The 23,450-nt window shown below is 54.8% G+C and overlaps 2 protein-coding genes across 13 annotated transcripts in view; one reads left to right on the top strand and one right to left on the bottom strand.

The window, feature by feature from the left end:
- Positions 1-6,440, top strand: part of DGLUCY (D-glutamate cyclase) — a 45,462-nt gene extending 39,022 nt beyond the window's left edge. For 2 of the 5 annotated variants that reach the window (XM_079128970.1, XM_079128966.1), the window contains one exon: positions 33-4,094. The gene's annotated coding sequence lies outside the window, so the exon portion shown is untranslated. Of the gene's footprint in view, positions 1-32; positions 4,095-5,382; positions 5,506-6,264 lie in introns of those variants that run through there. The other 3 variants (XM_079128969.1, XM_079128967.1, XM_079128968.1) reach the window with 3 other exon arrangements.
- On the bottom strand, positions 4,233-22,301 carry GPR68 (G protein-coupled receptor 68). 8 transcript variants are annotated; one of them, XM_079128974.1, is made up of 3 exons: positions 22,031-22,301; positions 8,524-8,614; positions 4,233-5,811 (listed from the first exon to the last, which is right to left on the bottom strand). In XM_079128974.1, exon 3 carries the CDS (start codon positions 5,710-5,712, stop codon positions 4,585-4,587), a length of 1,128 nt encoding a protein of 375 aa, XP_078985100.1. In that variant the 5' UTR covers positions 5,713-5,811; positions 8,524-8,614; positions 22,031-22,301; the 3' UTR covers positions 4,233-4,584. The 8 variants fall into 8 exon arrangements, 7 of the variants coding, with proteins under 7 accessions (XP_078985100.1, XP_078985098.1, XP_078985099.1 ...); XM_079128972.1 differs by lacking the exon at positions 22,031-22,301 and adding an exon at positions 9,143-11,200; XR_013762133.1 differs by lacking the exons at positions 4,233-5,811; positions 22,031-22,301 and adding exons at positions 8,136-8,208; positions 9,143-11,209.
- Positions 22,302-23,450: the final 1,149 nt, after the last annotated feature.

The following is a 23,450-nucleotide window of genomic DNA, read 5'->3' as shown; positions in this document are numbered from 1 at the left end:
CCAATTCCGCCTTCTCTTCCTACAATGCACAGGAAAACTACATGTCCCAGGCTCCCTTGCAGTTTAGTTCATTTGGGGCCATGTGACTGGGATCTGACCAAGGGAATGTGAGTAACTGGGATATCAGCTCTTCCAGACTTGGCCATGAACCTGTGTGAGGGATTCTCTTTGTGCTGCTTCTCCTGTGTGGGTGGGAAGGGAAAAGCCCAAGAAGGTGAAACAACTTCAGGGAAGGATCCTGAATCACTGCGATTGCTTGGGAAAAGACTTTCCAGGGAGCAGCCTCTCATTTCTCTTTGCATGAACAAGAGATAAACATTGATTGTTTGTTTATTTTGAAACTGGGCCTTGTGCTGAACTCAGGGCCTTGGGCCTGCGAAGCACACCCTCCAACACTGAGCTACACCCACATCATAGGGCCCCATTTTTTTGAGGCACTGTGATTGGGGTAGATGATTTATTGATGCAATATATTCCAGCCTTGCCTAATACAAGCTTGGAAGGTTTAACACTGAGAAGTAGCATATGAGAATTGTCTTCAGATCTCAGTACCGGAAAGGACACATGACGCCAACAGCCGCAATTAAGGCCTGAGGGAAAAGTGGCTCTACTCTGGCTCATTAGGAACTAATATTTCTGCCAAACCCTGGAATGACTTGTCTTGGATTGTAGTGAGTTGTCACTGGTGGTGCTTGTGGAGAGACTGGACCATCGTTTTTGAGAGATGTGGAGGGGATACTTAGCAATGAACGAGTCGGATATCATGACCTTTGTTACACTGCAGTACTGGCATCTGATGTCTTCTCTAGCAATATTCTGATGGTTGTTGGATTGAAGCAAATGGAATTGAAATCCCACCATTTCTCCAGAGTGCTGGGCACCATTGTGACCCCAGGATGTATGCCATCACAGGTCACTGTCTTGCCAGGAATGGAGGCTGCAGAATCACCAGCTGCCAGAAATGGGTTTTTCAGAAAAGCGTGGAGCCAAGAGGGTCAGATTTTGGCTCACTTTTGGTTGTATCAGCAGGAGGAAAGCAGCAGATGGGGGTGTATTCTGTGCTGAAGATTTCTCCCACTCTTCTCTGGCCAACCCACAGACCGATTGTATAAACAGGAAGATGAGCCCTTGTCTTACTAAGCAATACTAGTGAATAAGAAAAGAATTTTAATGGCTTCTGCCACCTTAAGTCCAAACCAGATGGACTTTTTCTCCCACCCCTTCTTTGGAGAGAAAGGAATCTTAATCCCCAAGAAGGTCCTTACTTAAGTTTGTTTGGAAGAAGGATCCACTCTTCCGGAACACTCCAGGACTCCAGGAGCCTGATCCAGAGAGGAATTGAGTGACCAAAATCAAATGTATGTTTCCAAAGATTGCAGTTAATCCTTAGTGGTAAACATGGAGTCCACCACTGTCCAGAGGATGCTCCAGTCTGAAGAGGCCAGTCAACTGTGGGCCTCCCCAACACCACCATTGAGGAAGTCCCCAAGAGTGGCCAAAGAGTTCTGCTTTGGAACTCTTCTCTGGAGAGGAGGGGGTAGTCTGATGGAGCCCTCCCTCACCGTGGGCAGCAGCTACCCAGCAGGTACAAAGAGTTATGGGGCCAAAGACAGGGAGTGGAGTTCTCTAAACCATAGGACTGAGTTCTTCCCTCTGAGGGAGGCCAAGTGGAATCCTAGAGGGGATCTGCAACAACATGCTGAGCAGCTGGTGACCCTTACCATGAGGAGGCAGAGAAGACCCCACTTCACTTGTGGGCTCTGTCCTTCTTGGCCACTTGTTGGGTGGTCAAGAGCAAGTCCTCCAATTGTTCTAGCCTTTCTCTGAGGAGCTCAATCCCTGGAACTTCTGATTGCTTGGGTATTTCAAAAATTCTCTAGGTTCCCCTAGGGTTGGAAGACCCCCCTCCCCGTAAGGACTGCTGCACACTCTTCCCATGGCTGGTTACTTTATTTGTAAACTGAATGCTACATAAATCCATCACACCGTCCCACACATATATAATTGGCATAAGAGAGGACAATACAAAAATACTCTTGATGGTAAATGGAACAGCCAACAGCCCTCGGTTCATCCCAGTCCATTCCAGTGGGAATACCAGTGATTTAGGTCAAGAATGGAGAAATACTACAGAATGAGGGGGCAGAGAGATTAGCTGATGCCATTGCCCCAGCAGGATCCTGGGCTGGGCTCTTCCTGACTGTGCAGCTATTTCTGCCACCATCAAACCTGGTCACTTCCTTCTTCAGGAAGGGAAGAGGACCTCCCAAGTCATTGGAGGGGCTGCCCAGTCAAAGCCAAGTGCAGCCCTGGGACCGCAGTAACCACCTTTCCCTGGGGCACATCCATCTTGGGCTATCTATCTGCCTCTGGGCACCTCTGGTAGAAGGTGTTATGGTTTGAATACAAGGTGTTCCCCAAAGCCTCCTGTTAATGCAGGAGTATTCAGAGGGAAACTGATTGGACTATGAGGGCTAGAATCAAATCAGTCCATCCTAGTCTGACTGCTAACTATGGGCAGGTAGGGAGTGGCTGCAGGAGGTGGGTCACTGGGAACAAGTCCTGGAAGGAGGCATCTTCCTTGAGACTCCTTCCTCCTTGCTCTCTGTCCCTGCTTCATGACCCCACCAAAAGGGAGCAGCTTTCCTCTGCTGAGTCCTTCCCCCATGATGTGCTGCCCTGCCTTAGCCCAGAGCAAAGGAGTCACCGTCTATGGACTGAGACCTTGGAAACTGCAAGCCCCAGATAAATGTTTCCTCCTCTAAGTTGCTCTTGTTGCGTATTCTAGTCACAGACACGAAAAGCTGACTAACACAGAGGGTCAGAAAACACAGGGTAAAGGATCAGCCTCTTGGAACCTGGGGGGTAGGGGGAGAAAGATTGAGGATGACATTTTGCCTGTCACCCCCACTCCCCACCCCTTAGAAGATTCCAGAAATAATCTACTGATGGCAACTTCTTCCTACTTCCTGCCCTGGTTCCAGTCCAGGATTAAGCCTACTGAGCCTCTAGGTTTCAAGGAATTCAAATCCCATGCCCTGGGAAATTAGAGCTGGCCCTGAACCCCCAACCAGCAGACTGAAGGACTCGCATTTCTGCAAGGGTGGCAGGTCTCCTGGAGCAGCAAGTGGCTCTTCTGGCCCTTGGTTTGTTCACCTGGGCAGGGCTGTGTTGGCACGTTGCAGAAGCCAGCTCCCTGGGGGTGAGGCTGAAGGATGCCACGGACTCCTCCCAGCTGCTCTCCAAAGACCTTTGACGCGGGGTGGCCCTCAGGGAGCAGAAACTTCGCTACAAAACTGAACAGATGAAATCTGCAAGCTCAGGACATAAAGGCTGAGGGTGGAAGGGGTACCCCAACAAGGCCAGTGCAAAGCTGCAGGAGAGATGCGCCCTATACCCAGTGCTTCAGCACAGAACAGTGCCCTGGGCTGCACATGGCCCGAGGGCCCACTATCAACTCCAGGTAGACGAGATGGGACACCTGGTGGAGGAGCAGGGATGGGGAACAGGCAAGGTGAGCTCCAGACCACCCCTCTTCCTGGCCAAAGGAGCTCTTTAGACCAGAGTGGAGCTTTGCCCCAGGCTGTGGCTGAGAGGGGCGTGTGTTGCGTGTGTGTTTGGCTGTGGTATCTGAGAACTCTGGGAGAATGTTGCCACCTCTCTGAGACTGCTGGACACTCTAGAGTATGTGTGGCAGGGAAGGGGACAGTGCCAGCAGTCACATGAGTCCGACCTCAGCTGTGTGTCTTGGCATATGACTGTCACTAAGACCCTGGCATTTTAACTCTCCTCTCTGCGCCCCAGACTCCTGGACCTGGCACGTGTGGGTAGATGGAGACAGAAGTTAATTAGGAGGAACATGGGTCAGGATCTTGGTTGAGGACGCTCTGGCTTCAGGCCCCAGTTCCAGCAGAGCTTCAGTTCTGACTATTCGGAGGCCCCGGGCATCTCTCCGGGGAGCCCTGGAGTGGGTCTGCCATCAGCCTGCAGGCCTGAGCAATCTGCTCAACTCTTCTGGTTGTGGGTTGTGGGGTGGCCAGAGCTGGGGTTTCTCCCCTCCCCCGCCCCATCCCTCACCTACTGTGTCTCTCCACCTTCCTTCTCCCCATCCAGTCTCCCCTTCTCACTCCACTGTGGAGTGGGGCTTAAGTGTTAATGGTGACAATACAGCTTTGTGTGCGATGTCGTTAGGTGACAGTGGTACATTTGGACAGGTATCATCTGTGAAAACGGTGGCCCTGAAAGACCCTCGCAGGTAAACACACAGGTCCCCACTGGCCACTCCCAGGTCCTCACACTCCACACCCCCATGCCAACTGCTTTGGCAAACCTGGAAGTGACCCTGTTTTCCTCCCACCAGCAGCTCCAGCCAGGAGCAGAGGGGGCTTATTCCCACACTCCACAGGGCCGCCGGGCCTGGCAAGCTAGACAGGCTTCTGGGCTGCGGCCCAGGCCCACTGTTCCCTCCAGCAGGAAGAGGCACCTGCATATGGGAGTGGAGGCAGCCGGCGAGCAAGCTCAGGACCACAAGGTCCGTGGGCTAAGGGCTCAGGCCTCACGTAGCCCGCACGTGGGTGACCCAGGCTAGGCCAGCCCACTGGTGGGGGACCCTCCCACCCTAGGCAAGTTATGGGTCTGAAAGGCTGAGTGGAGCTTGGTTAACAACTCGGGCTCCTCACCCTGGGCCCCGCTTTTCCCAGAGGCCTCCGGGGCGCCCAGCGGGTAGGCCTCCCTGGCCCGGCTGTTCCTGGAGCAGGTGAGGAAGGCCAGGCAGGCTCCTCGGAGGCGGGCCAGGTCCCTGTGGGTGGTCTCACTGACGAAGCAGTACAGCACGGGGTCTGCCACGCAGTTGAAGCTGGTGAGGAGGAGGGAGAAGTGGTAGGCGTTGAAGATGCTCTTGGCAAACTCGCAGCTGGCCTCCCAGAGGCTGCGCACCAGCAGCAGCACGTGGTAGGGCAGGAAGCAGGCCAGGAAGATGACCACGGTGCTGAGCACCAGCCGCTGGATCTGGTCCTTGCGGCTCTTCTGGGTGCCGTGGCTCCGGCGCACAGCCCGCAGGATGCCCTGGTAAGAGGCCAGCAGCAGGCAGATGGGGAAGAGGAAGCCCACCAGGAAGCGGTAGTAGTTGATGCTGCGCTGCCAGGCCTGGATAGGGTAGTGCTCAAAGCAGACGCGGTGCCGGTCCTTGTCCTCGATGACCTCCTTGTGCATGAGAAAGTAGATGCTGGTCAGCAGCTCCTTAGCCCAGATGACCACACTGACGCCCACGGCCGCCTTCAGCGTGCGAAACTGGTGGAAGCGGAAGGGGTGGGCCACGGCCAGGTAGCGGTCAATGGAGATGCAGCAGAGGAAGCCCACGCTGATGTAGATGTTCTCGTACAGGAGGATGCCGCACACCTGGCAGGACAGGTCCCCATGGGACCAGTTGTCATGCTGCAGCACGTACTGCAGCCAGAAGGGGAGCGAGCAGATGTAGAAGAGGTCCGCCACCGTCAGGTTGCACAGGTACACGCCCAGCTCATTCCGGGCCTTGATCTGCAGGTAGCCGAAGTAGAGCGACAGGCAGTTGGCTGGGAAGCCCACCACTAGCACGGCGACATAGACCACCGGGGCCAGCGTCTGGTGGATGGTGTGGTCAATGGTGCAGCTCAGCGAGGAGTTATCTGTAGTGATGTTTCTCATCTTTGGGCCAGAAGGGGCCTCTCCCCTCATGGGCTCAAGGGTTGGGCTGGTTTCCCCACCGCCATCTTGTTTAGAGAAGGTGGTTCAATTTACATCAAGGATTGGGCGTCACTGGTGGCCGGTGAGCCCCTACAAGTCAAAGGTTGAAAAAGGCTTAGAATAATAGTAGCTAACACTTGTATAGTGCCTACTGTATGTCGGGCAGTGTTCAACATGCCGATCTGGTTCATTTAGAAGACGTACCACCTGCCAGGCGTGGGGGCACATTCCTGTAATCCTAGCAACTTGGGAGGCTAAGGCAGGATGATCACAAGTTTGAGGCCAGCCTCAGCAACTTAACAAGGTCCTAAGTAACTTAGCAAGACCCTGTCTCAAAATAAAAAGTAAAAAGGGCTGGGGATGTGGCTCAGTGGTTAAGTACCCCTGGGTTCAATCCCTGGTACCAAAAGAAGAAGAGGAGGAGGTAACCAGCCAACTCCAATGCAACTAGAATATCTGAATGGGTCACAGGGCTTGTGGCTCCCCATCCTCTTCTCTATCTTCCCTTATTTCTGTCCCTTGTTTATTTTCCTGGTCCCTCAGTGCAGCAAGTGATGTCAGGAGATGCTAGGAGATGAGCCTATCCTGAGTCCAGCTCTCCAAAGATCAATTACAACCCACATGCAAAAGTGAGGGTCCTGTCTACAGCAATAACTGCCAATCTTGGAGTGTATTAATTAGGTCCTCCATTGACTCTGAGGTTACAGACCCCGGATCCTCTCCAGACAGCATCAGAAGAGGCTCAACGTCCACATCCTCGTCTGCTTTGGAAAGAAACAGAAGTGGAGCATCCCCCAGGGCACTGCTGAATTCCTGGGTGCTTCTCAGCAAGCGCTGACTATCCTCTCCTCCATGGAGCTTGAGGAAGGTTCTGGAGCAGGGACTAAGAGACATGAGTACCAGGCCAGGCCAGCCACTGCCAGGTTGTGCCAGGCACCTTCTCTGACCCTCAGTTTCCTCATCTGGAAAATGAAGGTATAGACACCTGCCCCAGAGGTTGGTGTCAGGACAACATTGAGTGATGGGAGGGAAATGCAGAGCACTCGGGGGGAGGTGTTAAGAGGGGAGTCGAGGGGGCGAACCTACTAGAATCAGCGGGAAGCTGCTATCTTGGAGACTTTCACAAATAAATTGGAACACAATAGAATAAAATGTTTTGTTGTAAGCCTACTCTATCAATTAACATATGGAAATGATAAAGGTCTGGATACCTCTATTGATTGAATACTTCTCTCAGCTGAAAAATCTCACTGGGTCTCAATCAACATTTTTCAACCTTTTTTCCATATCACTCCTTGAAAGAGTCTTTTGACATTTTATTTTCTAACCCCGCCTCCCATGAAACCTCAATAGCACAGGTCTCCTGTGATTCTCTGGGTTCACTGCGCTCCTTTGGAGGGTGGCAAAGACTTTTTTCAATCCACCCTCAGTCAATAATTGATGATCACCCCAACTGAGAAGGTCCCCCCTACAGGGCTGGAGATTGTCAACAGGTGAGGTCTGAACTAAGCAACTCTCAGATACCAACGCTGCGCTTCCACGCTTCACAGTGAAGCTGGGACTCTCAGGCCCTGAAGGGAAAGCCCTCAGAGTCACCATCAAGTCTCAGACCACCAGACTCCATTTTCCAGGTAGCTCTCGCCAGAGCCAAGCCCTGCTGCACCCAGCCCCAGCCTCCCTCCACAGCCTCCCTCCCCAGCCTCCCTCTGCAGGGGGCTCTGCAGGGGGCTCTGCTGGGAAGGAAGGGGCTGGAGACCTGTAAGGACTTGGAGGCTGTGGAGGATAACCGGAAAGGGAGGAGTTTCTCTGCGATCACACTCAATCTAGTCAGCATCTAAGCACCGTGCCCGTTTACCTGTGGCTTCCATATCCACGCTTTCTCTTACCCACAGTTAGCTGCGGCTAAGAAAATGGGCGCACAGCATGGCCAGATAGTTAGAAAGATCCTATTCCCATAACTTTGACTGCAGTAGGGTTATTACTGTTCTATTTTATCATTGCTGTTCATTGCTTCCTGTGCCTCATGTATAAATTAAACTTTAAGATACTTGTGTATGCATGGGAAAACACACGGCTTATCCATGGTTAGGTGCTATCTGTGACTTTAGGCATCCCTCGGGGGCCTTGGAACTACCCCCTGTGGATAAGGTATATTCCTTGTTCCTGGGTAAAGGGACAGTAGCTTTTCATAAGTGTCCATAAAATGAGCAAGAAAAAGGTCTGGTCCAAAGCCACACCCTCTCCTACCTGGACCCAATTCCTGTGTCTCCCCCTCCTCCTCCTCCCCAGTTCTCCCACATTGCCCCCCCACTAGCTCTTTCCCTGTAGTTCCCCCCTCCCCCAGCAATGCCCCCTCCCCCAGCACTACCTTGCCCCCTACCTTGCCCCACAGCAGCCCCCACTCATGCCTCAGACAGCCTCCTCAGGGCGGCCACAGGAAGCGTTCAAAACACAGGCCAGATCCCTCCGCGACAGCTCCAGCCACACCTGGAATAAAACTCAAACCCTCACGAGGTCTCCAAGGCCCACACCACCTGGCTCCAGTGTCCCCACCTGGCCTGCCACCCACACGCTACAGGCACGCCGGCCGGCTGCCTGTGCCTGGCCACTGCATGCGCTGAGCCTCTTCCTGAGGTCCTCCTACCCACCCCGCCACCGCCTTGCTCTTTTCCGCCAGAGCGCAGCCTCTGACGGCCCACCCCACCCCACCCCATCACCCTGTGGGTGCTCAGCTCTGCTGCTCTGCGGTCTTTTATTTATCAGGGTCGTTGGTCCTTCTCTTCCACTAGCGGCCTCGCCCACCTGTTTGCTGCGGTCTCCCCCCAGCTTGAATTGTGTAGCTTCTTCTAGAAGAAATCAGTGAATGCCAGTTCCCACTTTCCAGGTGAGGAACCTGAGGTTCAAAAGAGGAAGTGACTTGCCCCAGGCTCGCCTGAGGACTCACCTGAGGACTCGCCTGAGCCCACCTGAGCCCCCACCTGGACTCAGGTCAGACTCAACCCCTCTCCTCTCCAGGACACAGCCTAGGACCTCTGAGGCTGTGGCAGAGAGGGCGCTTCTTGTTGGTTTAATTGTGGCAAAACACACACAGCATGCACTTATCATCCTCACCATGTGAGAACAGCTGGGAGGGATTCGGTGACTTTGCGTCCACCACCCTTGTCACCCCCCATCCCAGGACTGTCCATCTTACAGGAGCAAAGCTCTCGCCCATTACGTACCAACTCCCCAGCCCTGGCCACCACCATTCCATTCTCTGACTCTATGACCTGACTGTCTAGGGACCTTGAGGAAGTGGACCCAGCTAGTCTTTGTCCTCTGTCTGGCTTTTTATCATTTAGTATAATGTCTTTGAGATCCGTGTTCGTGTTGTAGCATGTGCCTTGTTAGGGCTGGCTCAAATGCTCGTATATACACGTACCACCTTTGTCCATGTGTCCATTCGTCAAGGGACATCTGGGTTGTTTCCACCTTTGGCTATTCCAGACAGTGCTGCTATGAACGGATGTGCACAGGTCTCTTCAAGTTCCCACTCCAAGTTCTTTAGGGCACATGCCCAGGGTTGGAGCTGCTGGATCATTTGGGAGTTCTGTGCTCACTATTTGCGGGCCCATCCCACTGTGTCCCTGGCTGCTGTACCGTCTCACATCCCGAACCCCAGCGCGCGTGCTTTTGGGTGTGTCTGTCTGCTTTCACTTCTGTATTCTGGTGCCCAGAGGAAGGGAGCGCAGGAAGATACCATCCATTCGTAAGCACAGGTTCCCAGCTCCAATAACACAGGGAAGACGAAGCCACCATGAAAGCATGTCCTGTCAGGTCTGGGAAATTCCCGGAGAGTCACCAGGTCTGAAGTCTGCTGTTTACTAGTGGTGAGCGTGTGGACGTGTGGGCCGGGCGGGGCGGGTGACGGTTTCCAGCTTCCTCTTTTTAGGCCAGCAGTTAGTTAACTCTGGTAACCAAAGTCAGAAATAATTCAAGTCTTCAGAGTCAAGCAGAAGCATTTACTACATGGAGATTAAACCTTCCTCTGTTCATTTTGGAGCAAAAAGAAGAGCAGTTCTTGAACTTGGCTGCCTCAGAATCAATCCCCCAGAAGTTTGTTAAGACAGGTTGTAGAGCCTCAGCCTCCAGAGTTTCTGGACTCTGTGGATCTGAGGTTTGATATTTCAGACAAGCTCCCAGGTGATGCGGTTGCAGCTGGGTTGTTGAGCCCTGGACCACACTTTGGATAGCAAGGCACTAGGAGAGTCTAGAAGATTCACATGTCCTATATGCGTTCCCAGGGAAGGGCAGCCGAGGTGGTGGAAGCCAGCAGAATCTGTGAGCAGAACTGGAACAGGGCCTGGGCATCTCCAGACTGATTCGGGCGCTCAAGAACCAGTGACTGAAACTGTCAAGTGCCTACCCTCTTATTTGCAAAATCTTTTACAATTTACAGAGCATTTGTCCTCTTATCCCATTTTCACTTCACTGTTACTGTCCCCATTTTAGGGACAAGGAAACTGAGGTCCAGAGAGATAAAGCAGCTTGCCAGACAGTCCAGTACTTTCAGACTGGGACAAGAATTGGTGGAGCAGGTAAAACATTCACGACAGCAAGCTAGACATGAGGGACTTAGAGGCAAACAAAAACAGGCTCCCAGCCTTGGGACACCTCCAATCTTGGAAAACAGGAGTGATGTGCCGTACACACCAGTCACTGCCACGCACAACGGTGTCCATTAGGGGTGCTGCAGGGAACCCCCAACAGTCACCTTGATTCGCTCTTTCTGCCCGGCTTACTCTGTGGGACGGCATCTCTTGCAATCCTAACCCCATTGTGCTCGGATGACTCCCAGGCCTCTCCCCAGGCTGAAGTTCGCACAGGTAGCTGCGGCCCTCACAAAACAGATTTGCGGAGAAAGCGATGGACCCAGGAAATGAGGTCCGTGCTGGGTGCATCATTTTCTCCACTTGTCTGTTGTTGGAAGGGATGCCCCCACCTGCCCAATCGTTCATGTTGGATAGTTGGCCTTCAGCCTCGGCCCTCATCCTCAGCCACAGCATTAAGTTAATCATGAGTTCTACCATTTTCCTCTCCTAAGTATTTGCCACATCCATCTCCTCTTCACCAGCACCCTTGATTGGTTTGGTCAAGACTTCCTCCCAATGTCAGGGCAACAGCCTCTTATTGGGCTTCCTGTCTCCGTCTCACCACTTCAAAAAGACACAAATCTAACCAAGTCATACCCAGCTTTGGGGATGCTACAATCCTCCATTAGCCCACTCAACCACCCACCAATCCATCCACTCATGTACCTATCCACCCATGCACTCACCTATCCACCCATCCACCTGCCCACCCAATCATCCATCCATCCATCCAACCACCCATCCAGTCACATATCCATTCATATAACAAATAACTCATTGAACATCTATTATACGGAAGGCATTCCACTCCATACTGTCCCTAGAGTCATTGCTTTTAGCCCCATGAGGCAGGGGAGAAGATAAAGAAACAAGGCCGTAAGAAGAGTATTGACCTGATGGGAGTTCCCTGGCCTCATCCAGTCAGGAAAGTGCTCTGAGCAATGGCAGTTATGCTATGACCAAGAAAAGCGGGGAGGGCTGCCCAAGCGGAGGGGGGTTTCTGTCTGTGGAAAACGTGAGCAACCCATCCAGTGTGAGGAGGAGAGAATGAGTGCTCTGGGGAACTGAAAGTAGCTTGGCATGACGGGATTTAGGGATGAGGCAGGCGAGGCCAGAGAGGAGGCAAGGAGAAGTTGGAGCAACAGACGGCTGGTTAGAAGGAGAGTGGGGAATAGTGGGGGCAAATCTGAGAAGCTCCTCAGTACCTGGTCCTTCAGGCGCTCGGAAATTATTTTGTTAGAAGGGTAGGTGGCTGGGTGGGTGTGTTGATGGCGAGGGGTAGGCGCATAGATGGATGAGTGAGTGGGCGGACAGATGGCTAAATGGAGGAAGGGCAGGTGAGTGGGTGGGTGCCGGGTGGATGCATGGATGGGTAGATGGATGGGTAGGTAGAGCCAGAGTGTATGGATGGATGAATGAGTTAGTGGGTGGATAGATGGATGGATGGGCAGGTGGAGGAGCGGGGGATGGGTAAGTGGGTAAGTAGATGGGTAATGAGTGAGCGGATAGGTAGGTGGGTGGGGGATGGGGAGTGGATAGGCAGATGAGTGGGGGATGGGTGAGTGGGTAGATGGGTGGGTGGAGGATGGGTGAATCCATAAGTAGATGGGTAGGGGGTTTGAGGCTGGAGCAGAGATGACATTAATTAAAGCAGGACAGTGAAAGGCAGAATCTCCTGGCCTCTCTGCTTGGGCTCCCTGAGCTGGACAGAGGGTCCTGCTTTTTCACTCAGCCTTCTCACATCCAGCTCTCCCTCCTACCACTCCCCAAGGACAGGCACCCCCGGGTGGAAAGTATGCCTTTTAGAAGTGTCCCTTCCCTCCCTGGTCTCCTGAAGAACTCTGAACCCTAAAAAGCAAAAAGATCACATTGGACTCGGGGAGAAGCTGCGTGAACGGGCTCACAGAAGCTCGGACCCCTCCTGCGTTTGTCCTGTCCCGGCACCACACTCAGCAGCCCCCACTCTGCAGATGAAACACAGGCTCACGGGAGGAACCGAGCTGCCAAGGCAGACTGGGTCTTGAGCTCTGACTGGGCCACACTCTCCTCTGTACCTGGCTCTCTGACAATTTAACAGGATGGCCACTGAGCAACCACCCCCACCCCAGGCTCAAGCTCCAGGCCCCAGGAAGTCATGACAAGGGCCAGCAAGCGTGGTCCTGGGCTAGGCCCCTGAACCTGCAGGATGTACCACCAGGCCAACGATCTCTGCAACCACAGAGGAAAGAAAGCCCAGCATGCACCTAGTCCCTGGTCTCCCACCCTGGAGGAGGTTGTGGAAAACAATCAAAAGGACACTTTATCATCCAGCTCAGAAACAGAAACTACACTCGAAGTGACTCAGTGCCTGGAGGCACATCCTTAGACAAATGCGCAGAGGTCCCCAAAGACTTCAAGGACCCAGAGAAACTAGGCCCCCAGCAGGAAGGAAACACCTCCGTGACATGGGCCTGGGGTCTCTTGCAAGGTCCAAGTCGGGGCAGAGGAGCCTAGGCACTGGGCCTCAGGGGGTCCATGAGCAGCACCCTAATGCCTCACCCCACTCTTCCATGTGGTGCACTCAGACACACAGACAGCTGCTACTCACGGAGCCAGGGATGGCTCATGGGGCCCCTGCCACAGAGCTGGGGAATTTCCTGCAGGCCCAGCTTCCGCTCCCTGGGGCTCACCATTTTCTTTCCTAAAAGAGTTCATTTCGGAAGGTATTTCCCCCCAAGGAAAGTGCAGGAATCGGGCTGCCTTTTTCCTCAGTTCTCATTCTTTCCCCCACATAGCCTCACTCCACGAGGACAAAAGGGTCTCATTTCTAAAGCCCTCAGAATGGCTTCAAAGTTCAGTCCCTTCAGGGCTCACAAAGTCCCTATGAGTCTTGTGAACCCATTTCCCAGAACCTGAAGCCCACAGAGGTTAGGCACAGAAGCACCCCAAGTTCACACAGTAAGTCAGGGTGGCTCTGAACCCAGAACCCAGGAGCCCATGCACTGGCTTGCTGCCTTAAGTTTTTTTGACCACAAACCACAGCAGGAAAGCCACTCTGCATTTTGATCCAGCACACCGAGCCGTGGACACATGCATACATACAGAGAAGCAAATTTCCCCCAAGCGACACTTACCCCGCTACTTTCCATGCATTCTGATATTCTATTTCATTTTTTTAAATACAGGTCATGAGCTACTAGATTGATTTCCTGACCCACCAATGGTTCTGTCCTGCACCACCCAGCTTCTCTGGAGTCTCCGGGGCCCCAGGAAGGCAGCGAGGTTTCTGTAGTCAGGAGAGAAGCAGGCAGCAAAGTCCTGGCCTTGGCTACTCCTGGATCAGAAGGGAGGGAGTCCTCCAGGGGGTGGGGAGTCTGGGACGAGGCTGCGCTGATTCTGCCCGCCCAGCTGGGCTCTGCCCTCAAACCTCCCACAGCCGGGCTCCTGCAGTGGCTCCGCAGAGACTGGGCGACCCTGCAGCCAGGACAGGCTCTCCCAACCTCCCAGCTCTGTCTAGAGAATCCCCAGCTGGAGGCTGCCCATTCCTGAGCCGAGCAGAATCATGTGAACTCCAATCTGGAGTCAGGCTGGGCGGTTGCCGAGGAACCACACGCCAGCAGAAGGATGAGGGTGGCAGAGCGGATCCCTCCACGCACCTCCATCCTCCAGCACGGTCCGCGCACCAAAGGCAGCGAGCAGCGCAGCTGGGAATGCTCAGACCCAACTGGGGCAGGTGCCTCTGGGGAGTGGGAGGACGCAGGAGGACTGGGTGCACTCATTCTAGCCATGAAGCCATTCCTGGGCCCCTGCTGGACACCAGGAGAGAAGGGACATCGAGCCCCTGCCCCGGGATCCTCACGGAAGCCACTCAGGCCCACACCCAGGTAACTAGCACACATCATGGTCACTGCTGCATTGTGGACCCCAGCAAGGACAAAGGGGCAGCAGGAAAGGACCCAGGAAGCTGATTGTTCTCACTGGGGCCCTCAAGCTGTTACCACTGCTCCACCAGCAGACAACATCTGGGTCAGTGGGTCTCAGCTCTAGCCACATGCATTAGAAAACAGCCCAGAGCCTATAAAAGTAGGCTTGCCTAGGCCCCACCCCAGGCTAACTGAAGTGTGCGGGCATCAGTTTTCCAAAGCTCCCTGGATGGCTCTAGTGCCACGGGGAGGGTGGGGGTGGGGCGAGAGGGAAGGCTGAGATCTGTCTCAGCCAACAGGGCAACGGGGTTACGCTCCTGCAGGAATAGAGGAGCTTGGTGTTTCCCACTGTGGGCCTAAGCAGGGACCCAGCACAGGGCTGGGCTCTCCGGAGCACTCACTAAACCTTCCTCATCTCTGGTGGCACAGCTGGTGCAAAGCCCACTGCAGGTTGCCCAGCCTTCAACTTATAGGAGGGGCAGAGGCTCTGGGCCAGGACCTGGCCACTAAAGATGGCAGAGCCATGGCAGAAGGTCTCTGCTGGCTTCAGGTGTTTTGCCCTTTCGGCTTAGGCCCCTCCCTCCAAGGTAGGCTCCAGGGAAGTTCCTCCTGAGCCCGGAAAACCATGCACGCCATGTGCGTGGGGCTCACAGGGGACGTTGGTTCTCCCTGTTCCATCAGGTGATCTGCAGGACTTGTCTTCTCCAAAGCCAGGGGACTCCAAGTAAATGCTGCCACATAGCAGGACTTTGTCAACTGTCCTCCGTATCAGTTCCTCAAGTGACAAGCAAGGCTTGTTCAGTCGTCTGCACTTGGACACAGATGCGATTCCTGAGTGATGGGGTGTGGTTGGCGTTCCCTGAGGTTGCACGGGAGGACGGGGGATAGGAGGCAGGACTGAGGGTGACCGCCTGGCTCTCTTCATGGGGCAGCCCAGCCTAACGTGACACACAGACCTGGGTCATCTACACCATCGCTGTCTACACCTGTGGGAACACTGATGGCCCCGAGTCCCCTCCTCCCCTCAGCACCCCAGGGACCCTCCCAGGAGAGGCACTGAGCCTCCCTTGAGTAGCAGCCCTTCCTCTCTCCAGGCCGAGGACCCCACCTGCCTTCCCCGCTGGGCCTCGGGATGCAGACGGAGGGGTGCTGCTGACCTCAGCTTTACTTGAATCAGCAAATGCCCACAGCGCCCACGCCATATTCTTGGGTGCGAGGTTTCTGTCTTTAACTTAAAACCAGAAGGGAGGATTAGAAGTAGTAGTGACATGGTGCAGGGGTCCCAGGGGTCCTAGAGGCCCCCACCCTGCCCCAACCTTCTCCAAGAAAAACAGTGGGGGCTGGGGTTGTGGCTCAGTGGTGGAGCGCTTGCCTAGCATGTGTGAGGCACTGGGTTGGATCCTCGGCACCGCGTATAAATACGTAAATAAAATACAGGTCCATCAACAACTAAAAAAAAATTTTTATAACAGCGGGCCTATCATAAAACTGCAGTTTCAAGAGAAACTGCCCAACTTCCAAGCTTCTGTCCTTCAGCCCAACATGGCAGAATCAAAGAAGGGGCCCCCAAGCAGAGGTGGGGATTCCGTGAGGGGCGAGAAGCCGGAGTCCTGGGTCCCAGCCAAGCTTCCATCCCAGGAAGGCAGAAGGGCCTGGACTGGACCAGATATGCCACTTCTCAGCCTCTCAGTCATATTCTCCCTCCCTCCCTTCCTCCCTCCCCCACCCCAGCGATGACGGTCAGGCAGCCATGAAGCACCGTGGACTCCCACTCGGGTGGCAGCCCCAGAAGGTCAGCCTGCACCCTGGATGCCCTATGGTGCTCAGCATGAGCTGTGCTCCTGGGACCTGGCTCTGGAGCTGTGGGCTTTGCTCGGCTGTGCTGGTGCTGCTTTCAGGGCCACAGGATGAGGCCACAAGGCCTTCGGACACCTCCTGGCTCCCCTTCTGGGCAGCCTAGGAGTCCACGTAGAGAGGATCCTGGGGTCTGCCCCAACCTAGTGGCACCATGCGAGGCCTCCAGCAAGTGATGGCAACTTCGTGTCACATGAGAGAGGTTCTGACCCAGACCTGGAGGTAAAATACCAAGGCTGCGACTTCCTGGCTCTGAGACCTTGAGAGTCACTTGTCAGTGGGTTCTGTGAGAATCAAGGGAGATGAGGCCCCACAGGGCCTGCACTTAGTAGGTCCTCAAAGAGAGTAAGTGGGGATGTGGTGGTGGTGATGGTATCCCTCTGGCCGGAAGTTCCTGCCCCACCGGCTGACTCCCCTGGAAAGGGTGCAGAGCAGGCAGGCCCCTTTGGTGAGGCAGCAGGTACGGCGCACCAGGTCATCCCTCCTGGGCTGCGAGTTACCCAAACTACTTGCTGACTGGGGTTAGTCAGGGTGGAGGCCTGAGAGGCTCTCCAGGGGCTCTGACGAACACAAACCAGGTCCACGACCAGCTGCAGCAGCCTCACTGTAGCACACTTACACCCAGGAGCCGCTGCCAATGTCACCTGGACACCCAGTGGTGCTGCATTGTTGAAGGGGACAGGTCTGAATTAAGTCTGGTTCTGCCAGAAGGGCCAGGGGCCAAGAGGAGGAGGAGCAGAGAACTTACCAAGGCCCTCCTGGTGTTAGAGAAGGGCCTAGAGCAACTCAGTGTGCCACTTCTGAGCATGTGCCGTGGTCAGGCACTGTGCTGAGTGCCTTCTGAATACTCCCCAGTTTAATCTTCTCATCAACTCTATGTGGCAGGACTGTCCCTGTTTTATAGATGGAGCAAATGAAACTAGAGGTCACAAGCAATTTGCCCAAGGTCACCCGGTTGGTAAGAAGAACAGCTATGATTTGAACCCAGGGCTGTCTGGCTCCAAAGACAGTCTCTAAACACTGCACTTGTGTTCCATGGTTACTACAGCAAATCACGGCAAACTTAGCGGCCTAAAAAAACACAAATGTCTTAAATTATAGTTCTGGAAGTCAAAAGTCTGACGTGGTCTTACTGGGCTAGAACCAAAGCATCAGCCGGGTTGTGCTCCTTCTTAGGAGCCGGGGGAGTCCGTTTCCTTGCCTTCACCAGCTGCCAGAGGCTTCCAAGTTGCGTGGCTGGGACATCCTGCGTGTTGGGAGCCTGCAGTGGTGGTCTGAGTCCTCTCACACTGCACCATGTCTGCTGCCCACCTTGGCACGACTCCTCCTCTGACCCTCCTGCCACCTCTTTCACTCGTAAGAACCCTTGTGATAATTTGGGGCCCACCCAGGAACCCAGGGCCATCTCCTTAGGCCATCTGATCAGCAACTTTAATTCCACCTGCTACCTTACGCCACTTTGCTGTATAAGGCAACCCAGAGGGAGCATCGTGGGCTGGGGGCTTTATTCTGCTTTCCACATGCCATGTTAAAACCCTGTGCATCTCTACCATCAGTGTGGACATCAGTCTCCAGGAATCTTGTTGGAGAACAGTTTCCGGTTCAGTAGGTCGGGGTCAGTGCCCGAGATCTGCACTGCTCACAAGCTCCCTGGTCCATAAGCTGAGGCCCAATTTCTCTCTTGAGAAAGAGAGTGATGAAACTATGCAGCACAAGTTTGGTACTGAATAAATACTTAATAACCGAAAGAAAGGGGGTGGGAGGGAAAGAAGGAAGGAAGGAAAGAGGGATCTGGATGTTGCCCTCCACCTCCCCCCAGCTGAGACAAAGTCTAGGGCAAAGAAGCCAAAGCCACAGGGACCAATCAGCCATGTGTAGCAGGGGCAGCTGCCATGGAGCCGCGGGGTGGGGTGGGCTTTGAGCTGTGCCCTGAGAGGGGAGGTGGACAGCAGAAGGCTGATGGGGAGGAAGGAGGGACCCCTCAGCCTCAACACCCTCTGCTCCCCTGGTCCTACCTGGAGCTCACCTGCTTCCCAGCCGGGGTTCCTCTTCCCAAAGTGTCACTCACCCACTACCTCCGTGTTCTTGCCAATCTTCAAAGTCAAATCCCACCCCCAGCTTCTTCAAAGCACTGCTTTTCCGTTGAACCTCGATCCTGTATTAGGATCCCCTGGCTGGGGCGCTATTGAATGCAGATTTCCAGGTCCTGCCCGCACTCACCGAAACAGAATCTCTCAGGGCTGCGGTGTGGGAGGCTGCATTCCCACCCGATCCAACACCACCTCCTGCACACAGCGCTCCCTGACACCCAGAGAGTGAACCTCTCTCCCCTCCATGCCCTCTGCCCAGACCCCATCCTGCTCTGGGTTACTGCCATCCTTCCCTGGCTGGTTGAGACTTCTAAAAGTGTTTTCTCACTGTGGCTGGGAGATCTGGGTCAGGGCTCCTCACAAAGGAGGCGGCTGCCGGGAGTTCCAAAGGACAGGTAGGCACTGAGGAGGGGTCGGCATGTGGGTACTTCTGTGACTTCAGAGACCATCATACGCCAGGCATGGTGCTTCCCACAGGCTACCTCACTGCAGGCAGGCAAGTGTCACCATCCCAGCTTTCCCCCCGAAGACAGGCTAGGGTCATGTGCTGGTGAGGGGCAGGTCGAGGTCTGAGTTTAATGTATTTCGATAAAGGTGAATGGGATTCATGGGAGCGTGGACGACGGTGAGTGCCCATCTCCCGCAGGTAGCAAGTGTTCTGGGGAAGGAGTTGCTGGGTCTGTTTTGTCCTCTGCCGGGGAAAACACACACCAACCGTGTCTAGCCTTTAATGAATATGTGAGACTAAATTTCCTTTTTTCCCGCAGCCTGCCTGAAAGGCCAGTGTGGATGAAACTGAAGTTAGAAGCTAATGAACTGGGGGAGACAGACAGGAGATGGATGAGGTAACAGGAAGAGGAAGGGTGTGGGTGGTCGGCCCTGGGTGGAAACGCATCACCATGGCGGTCTGCTGCCCCAGAGAGACTTCCAGCCAAGAGAGCCTGTGGTCTGGGGGGGCTGGAGCTGCCCAGGCATCCTCCCTGCCTGCAGCCTGCAGCACGGCACAGGCCTTGGGGTTGCCATGGCAACCCGGGCCTGCCGCCCCCACCACCTCCTGTCTTCCTACCCTGACGGCTCCACCCCACCAATTAATAACCTAATAATGTACGACAACAGTCACGGCAAACACCCAGGCGGCAGCCCTCCTGAAAACACGCAGCCTCGTCCAGGGAACTGAGAACCGCAGAGGCGCCCATGACGCTCGACCCCAGGCCACCTGCTAAAATCTATGTCCCCGAATCCAAATGACTGTCTCCCTGGTTTCTCCTTGTTTTAAAGGCATGGTGTTGGCCGAGACAGGGACTGAAGGCTGAGAAGTTCCTGAGAAACGGATGCTAGGGAAGCCACCATATAGGACACCCGCCCCCTCAGTCCTGAATTGGGACAAGAGATGCTGACTGGATGATCAGGACATCGGATCTCTGCTGGTCCTCTCCAGAAGAAGCCCTTCACCTTTGCAAAATATGAATTAAATCATGGCACCCAGGGAAAAAATAAAAATAACAAAGGGAAGACTTAAAAAAAAAAAAAGTTGTGGTAGATCCAGAAAGGTGGCAGACCATTTGCTATTCCTTTCGTGGAGAGGTGGGGGTCTAGGTCCCCTCCTCTTGTATCTAGGTAGGCTCTGTGACAACTTGGCCAGCAGAATAAGGTGGAAGCAACTCTGTCCCAGCTTGGGCCCAGGCCTCAAGAGACCACGGCTCTAGAAACCCAAGCACCACACAGTGAGAAAACTCAGAAGAGATCCTGGCTGACAGCTTCAGCTACACACTCCCAACTGACCGACAGGATCCACCTGTCTGCCACGCAGGCGTATGTGTGACCATGGAAGAGCGTCCTCTAGCCCCCGGTAGACCGTCTCAGCTGAGGCTGCAAAGGAGCCGAGATCAGTCCCCACCAAGCCCTGCCCCAATCACAGGCTTGTGAGCAAAATAAATGGGCATTCTTTTAAGTTAATATCTTTTTCTTTTTTTCTTTTTTCTTGGGGTGCGGGGGTACCAGGGATTGAACTCAGGGGCACTCAGTCACTGAGCCACATCCTCAGTTCTATTTTGTATTTGATTTAGAGACAGGGTCTCTGAGTTGCTTAGCGCCCCGCTTTTGCTGAGGCTGGCTTTGAACTCCAGATTCTCCTGCCTCAGCCTCCCAAGCTGCTGGGACTCCACTGCCACAGCTCCTGGCTAAGTTAATATCTTCTAAAGTGATTTTTATGTAGCAGTAGATAGCTGGAACATAAATATCACTTTTACCTCAAACCACTTCAGGCCAGTCACGTGCTAGATTCATCCACAGGGTTACTTGACTTGAATTTTTATACAATTCTGTGAAGTATTATTATCTCCACTTCCCCCATGAGCTATGAAGGCTCAGAAAGGTAAAGAATCTCACTAGAGGCCAGCCAGCTGGCAAGGCTGAAACAGGAATTCTGAAGCTGAGGCCCATGTCCCTCCTCCACCACATCATCTTCCTCACTGGGCCAACACAGAAGGCTGGTTTCTTTCCACTCTACTTCCTGTTAGATGAGTCTTCTCTCCCCACGGTGAGGTTTACCCAGAAGGGTGCAAGATCCTAGTTAAAACAAGAATTCTCAGAGCTGACATTTAGGTGCATGGCAAGCTTTTTGAGGTAAGAACTCTACCTGCATGAGCTCATGACCATCCTGGGAAGTAACTCTACTTTTTTACCCTTTTCTCAGAAGGAGACACCAAGGCTTCAAAAGAGGGGATGTGGGCTGGGCGTGGTGCTCCAGTGGTAGAGCACCTGCTTGGCATGCACTTAGGTGGGCTGAAGGCAGGCCATCTGGTTCTGGAACTGGGCTCTGGACGGCAGCCTAGTCCCTACAGTCTATAGCATGGCACAGTCCACTGCATCTACTCTTAAGCTCAGGATTTCCCCCGCTCTGGGATGCCGATCTGTGCTGGTGGGGGGAGGCGAAGCATGACTCTCGCATCTCACACTTGTGTCCTTTCAAACCCCGCCCCCTCCCCAACCTCTCTTTCTCCTCTCTGCCAGGTGGCCATGGTTAGTATTTCTTATCTCCTTTTCACAGCCATGGTTAGTCACGGGCCCAAAGCCACCCGCCTCGGGTTCTTTCCTAGTCAGTGCTCTCCTCTGCCCGCTGCTAAATCCCTAACGGCTCACTTCTCTTGCGCCCTGGCCGGTGCATCTGGCCACGGGTCACTGTTGGGCCACTGAAGGGCTAAGAGCGCCGCTGTGCTCTCACTTGGGGATTTGATCGCCAGAGTGGGGTCCCCCGCCGACCAGCGACCAGGGTCCCTGCTCCTGCCGGCTAACCCGGCGAGCTCTCCCCTCCCTCGGTGGCGGGGGCCCTGTCTGATCTCAGCGCCCTTCGCAGATTTGCAGGGAGGAATGGAAAAGCCCGAAGGGAATTTTGGGCTCTAGGTGGCTCGGAGCTCAGGGAAATGAAGGGTTAGCGGTCGGACACTTTTTCTGGGGGAAGTAATTACCGGGTGGCCACGGAGCCAGCCGAGGGGGTGGCTGCTAAACCCGGCGGCGACCACAGGCAGAGACACCCCACCCAGGGACGGATCCGGACGCGCCGGCGCTTGCTCGGGCACAGACCCCGGGTGGTCGCAGCCGCGTCTCCGCCCCCGGGCACGCACACGCACGCGCGCACGCGGCTGCTCCGCACCTGTCCCGCGCCCCGCGCGTCCGCGGCGGCCGCGCTTCAGGACCTCGCTGGGGAGGGCGCCCAGCTGGTCGCCACCGCTCCAGGCCAGACCGCGACCCCCCGAACGGTTTCCAGGGCCTGGCGCGCCGGGGACCCACGACCTTAGCGAGGGGAAGGGGCTTGGCTCCCGGGGACACGTACCTGCGCGGCGACAGTCTGGAACGCCGGCTGCCGTTACCCTGCGCGGCGCCCGCGCCCCCTTACTGCCAGCGCGCACGCGGCCAGCAGGAGTGGCCCAGAGACGCCGGCGGGTCCCTTCCTCCTCGGGAAGCCCGGGCCACGTCGTGCCCGATTCCTCCCTCTCCCACCACCCGCGGGCACACCCAGACCTGCCAGTCCACGCCCTGCCTGTCACACCGACAGACCGCAGGCCACAGGCCAGGCGCCTGCCAAGACGTGGGCCAAGGTGGCTGGGGCTCGCGCAGCCTGTCCTGGAGGTAGAGCGTCCCCCACCAGCACCACTTCCATCCTGACCTGGCCTCAGGCTCTGAAGCGCTGCGTGGGCCTCAGCGTGGGCCTGGCTACACGCAGCCACATGCACTCCCAGGGTCTTGGCTGTCATCGGCCTCTCCTGGGAAACCACGGAGAGAACCCACGGAGAAGCTGGGAGAAGAGTGGCCTTTCATTGTTCACTTGGGTGTCACCAGCGCAGGCACACCAGTAGCCACTCAATAAATGCAGTTCAGTGTTGTTCTCTGGGCCTTTCTCCTCCTGCCCCAGCTCAGTCTGAGGCTACCAGGACCTGGGGCTCTGCCACAGCTTCTTGGGCTTCTGCCCCGGGTCCTTCCCGGATCCTGAGGGAGTCCAGGGATCTCACAGAGGAACTTCTAACCAGTTTGATTGAGAATTCAAGGAGGCTTGAGTGCCCCTGCCTCACGAGTAATAGTAATAACAAGAGTTACAGCTAGCATTTATTGAGCATCTACTGTGTGCCCAGACCTGTTCTAAGCACTTAAATGCTCCAAATCTATAAGACTATTACTGCCATTTTGCATGTGGAGAACTGAGACAGAGGAGTCAAATAATTTGCCCACAGTCACACAGGTATGAAATGGAGGGTTGGGATTCACACCCAGGCAGCTGGATCCAGAGCCCTCGTCTCTACCTGCATCCTACCCCATCCCACCCTTCTCTGTTCCCTCAGCGCCTGTTGCTCGTTGAGAACTCATGTCCTGGCTCCTGTGTCTCTCCCCTCAAAAGACCTCCTCTCCACCATCACCTGAACTCCAGCCCCAGTTTGAAGACGCAGAAGCCACCTGACCTAGGCAGCCCTGTTGGTCATGGCTGGCTATGTGAGCTGAGCCCCACTGTACTCCCACGGTGCCCTCCCATTGCCTGCATTGCCTGCTGGGATTGTTGGCACGCAGCTGTCTATCTGCATGGCCCTTGCTCCGGGCCCAGTGCCCTGCACATAGCAGGCACCCCATTCCTGTTTGTGAAATGAATGTCTAGATCTGGTCACTGTAGGAGGCTGCAGAAGCCTGTGGGGTTGGTCTCAGGACAGATGGCTGGGGCGGAGAGGTTGGGTGAACGAAAGTTCAGAGGGAGAGAGCTGGACCAA

Source organism: Sciurus vulgaris (genome assembly GCF_902686455.1).
Source record: "Sciurus vulgaris genome assembly, chromosome: 2".
NCBI classification, from domain to species: Eukaryota; Metazoa; Chordata; class Mammalia; order Rodentia; family Sciuridae; genus Sciurus; species Sciurus vulgaris.
The sequence above is the reverse complement of the archived record's forward strand: the minus strand, read 5'-3'. Positions and strand labels throughout refer to the sequence as shown.

What these genes read in the sequence shown, in the direction of transcription:
- GPR68 (XM_079128974.1), bottom strand. Translation starts at nt 5,712, where the DNA reads ATGAGGGGAGAGGCCCCTTCTGGCCCAAAGATGAGAAACATCACTACA.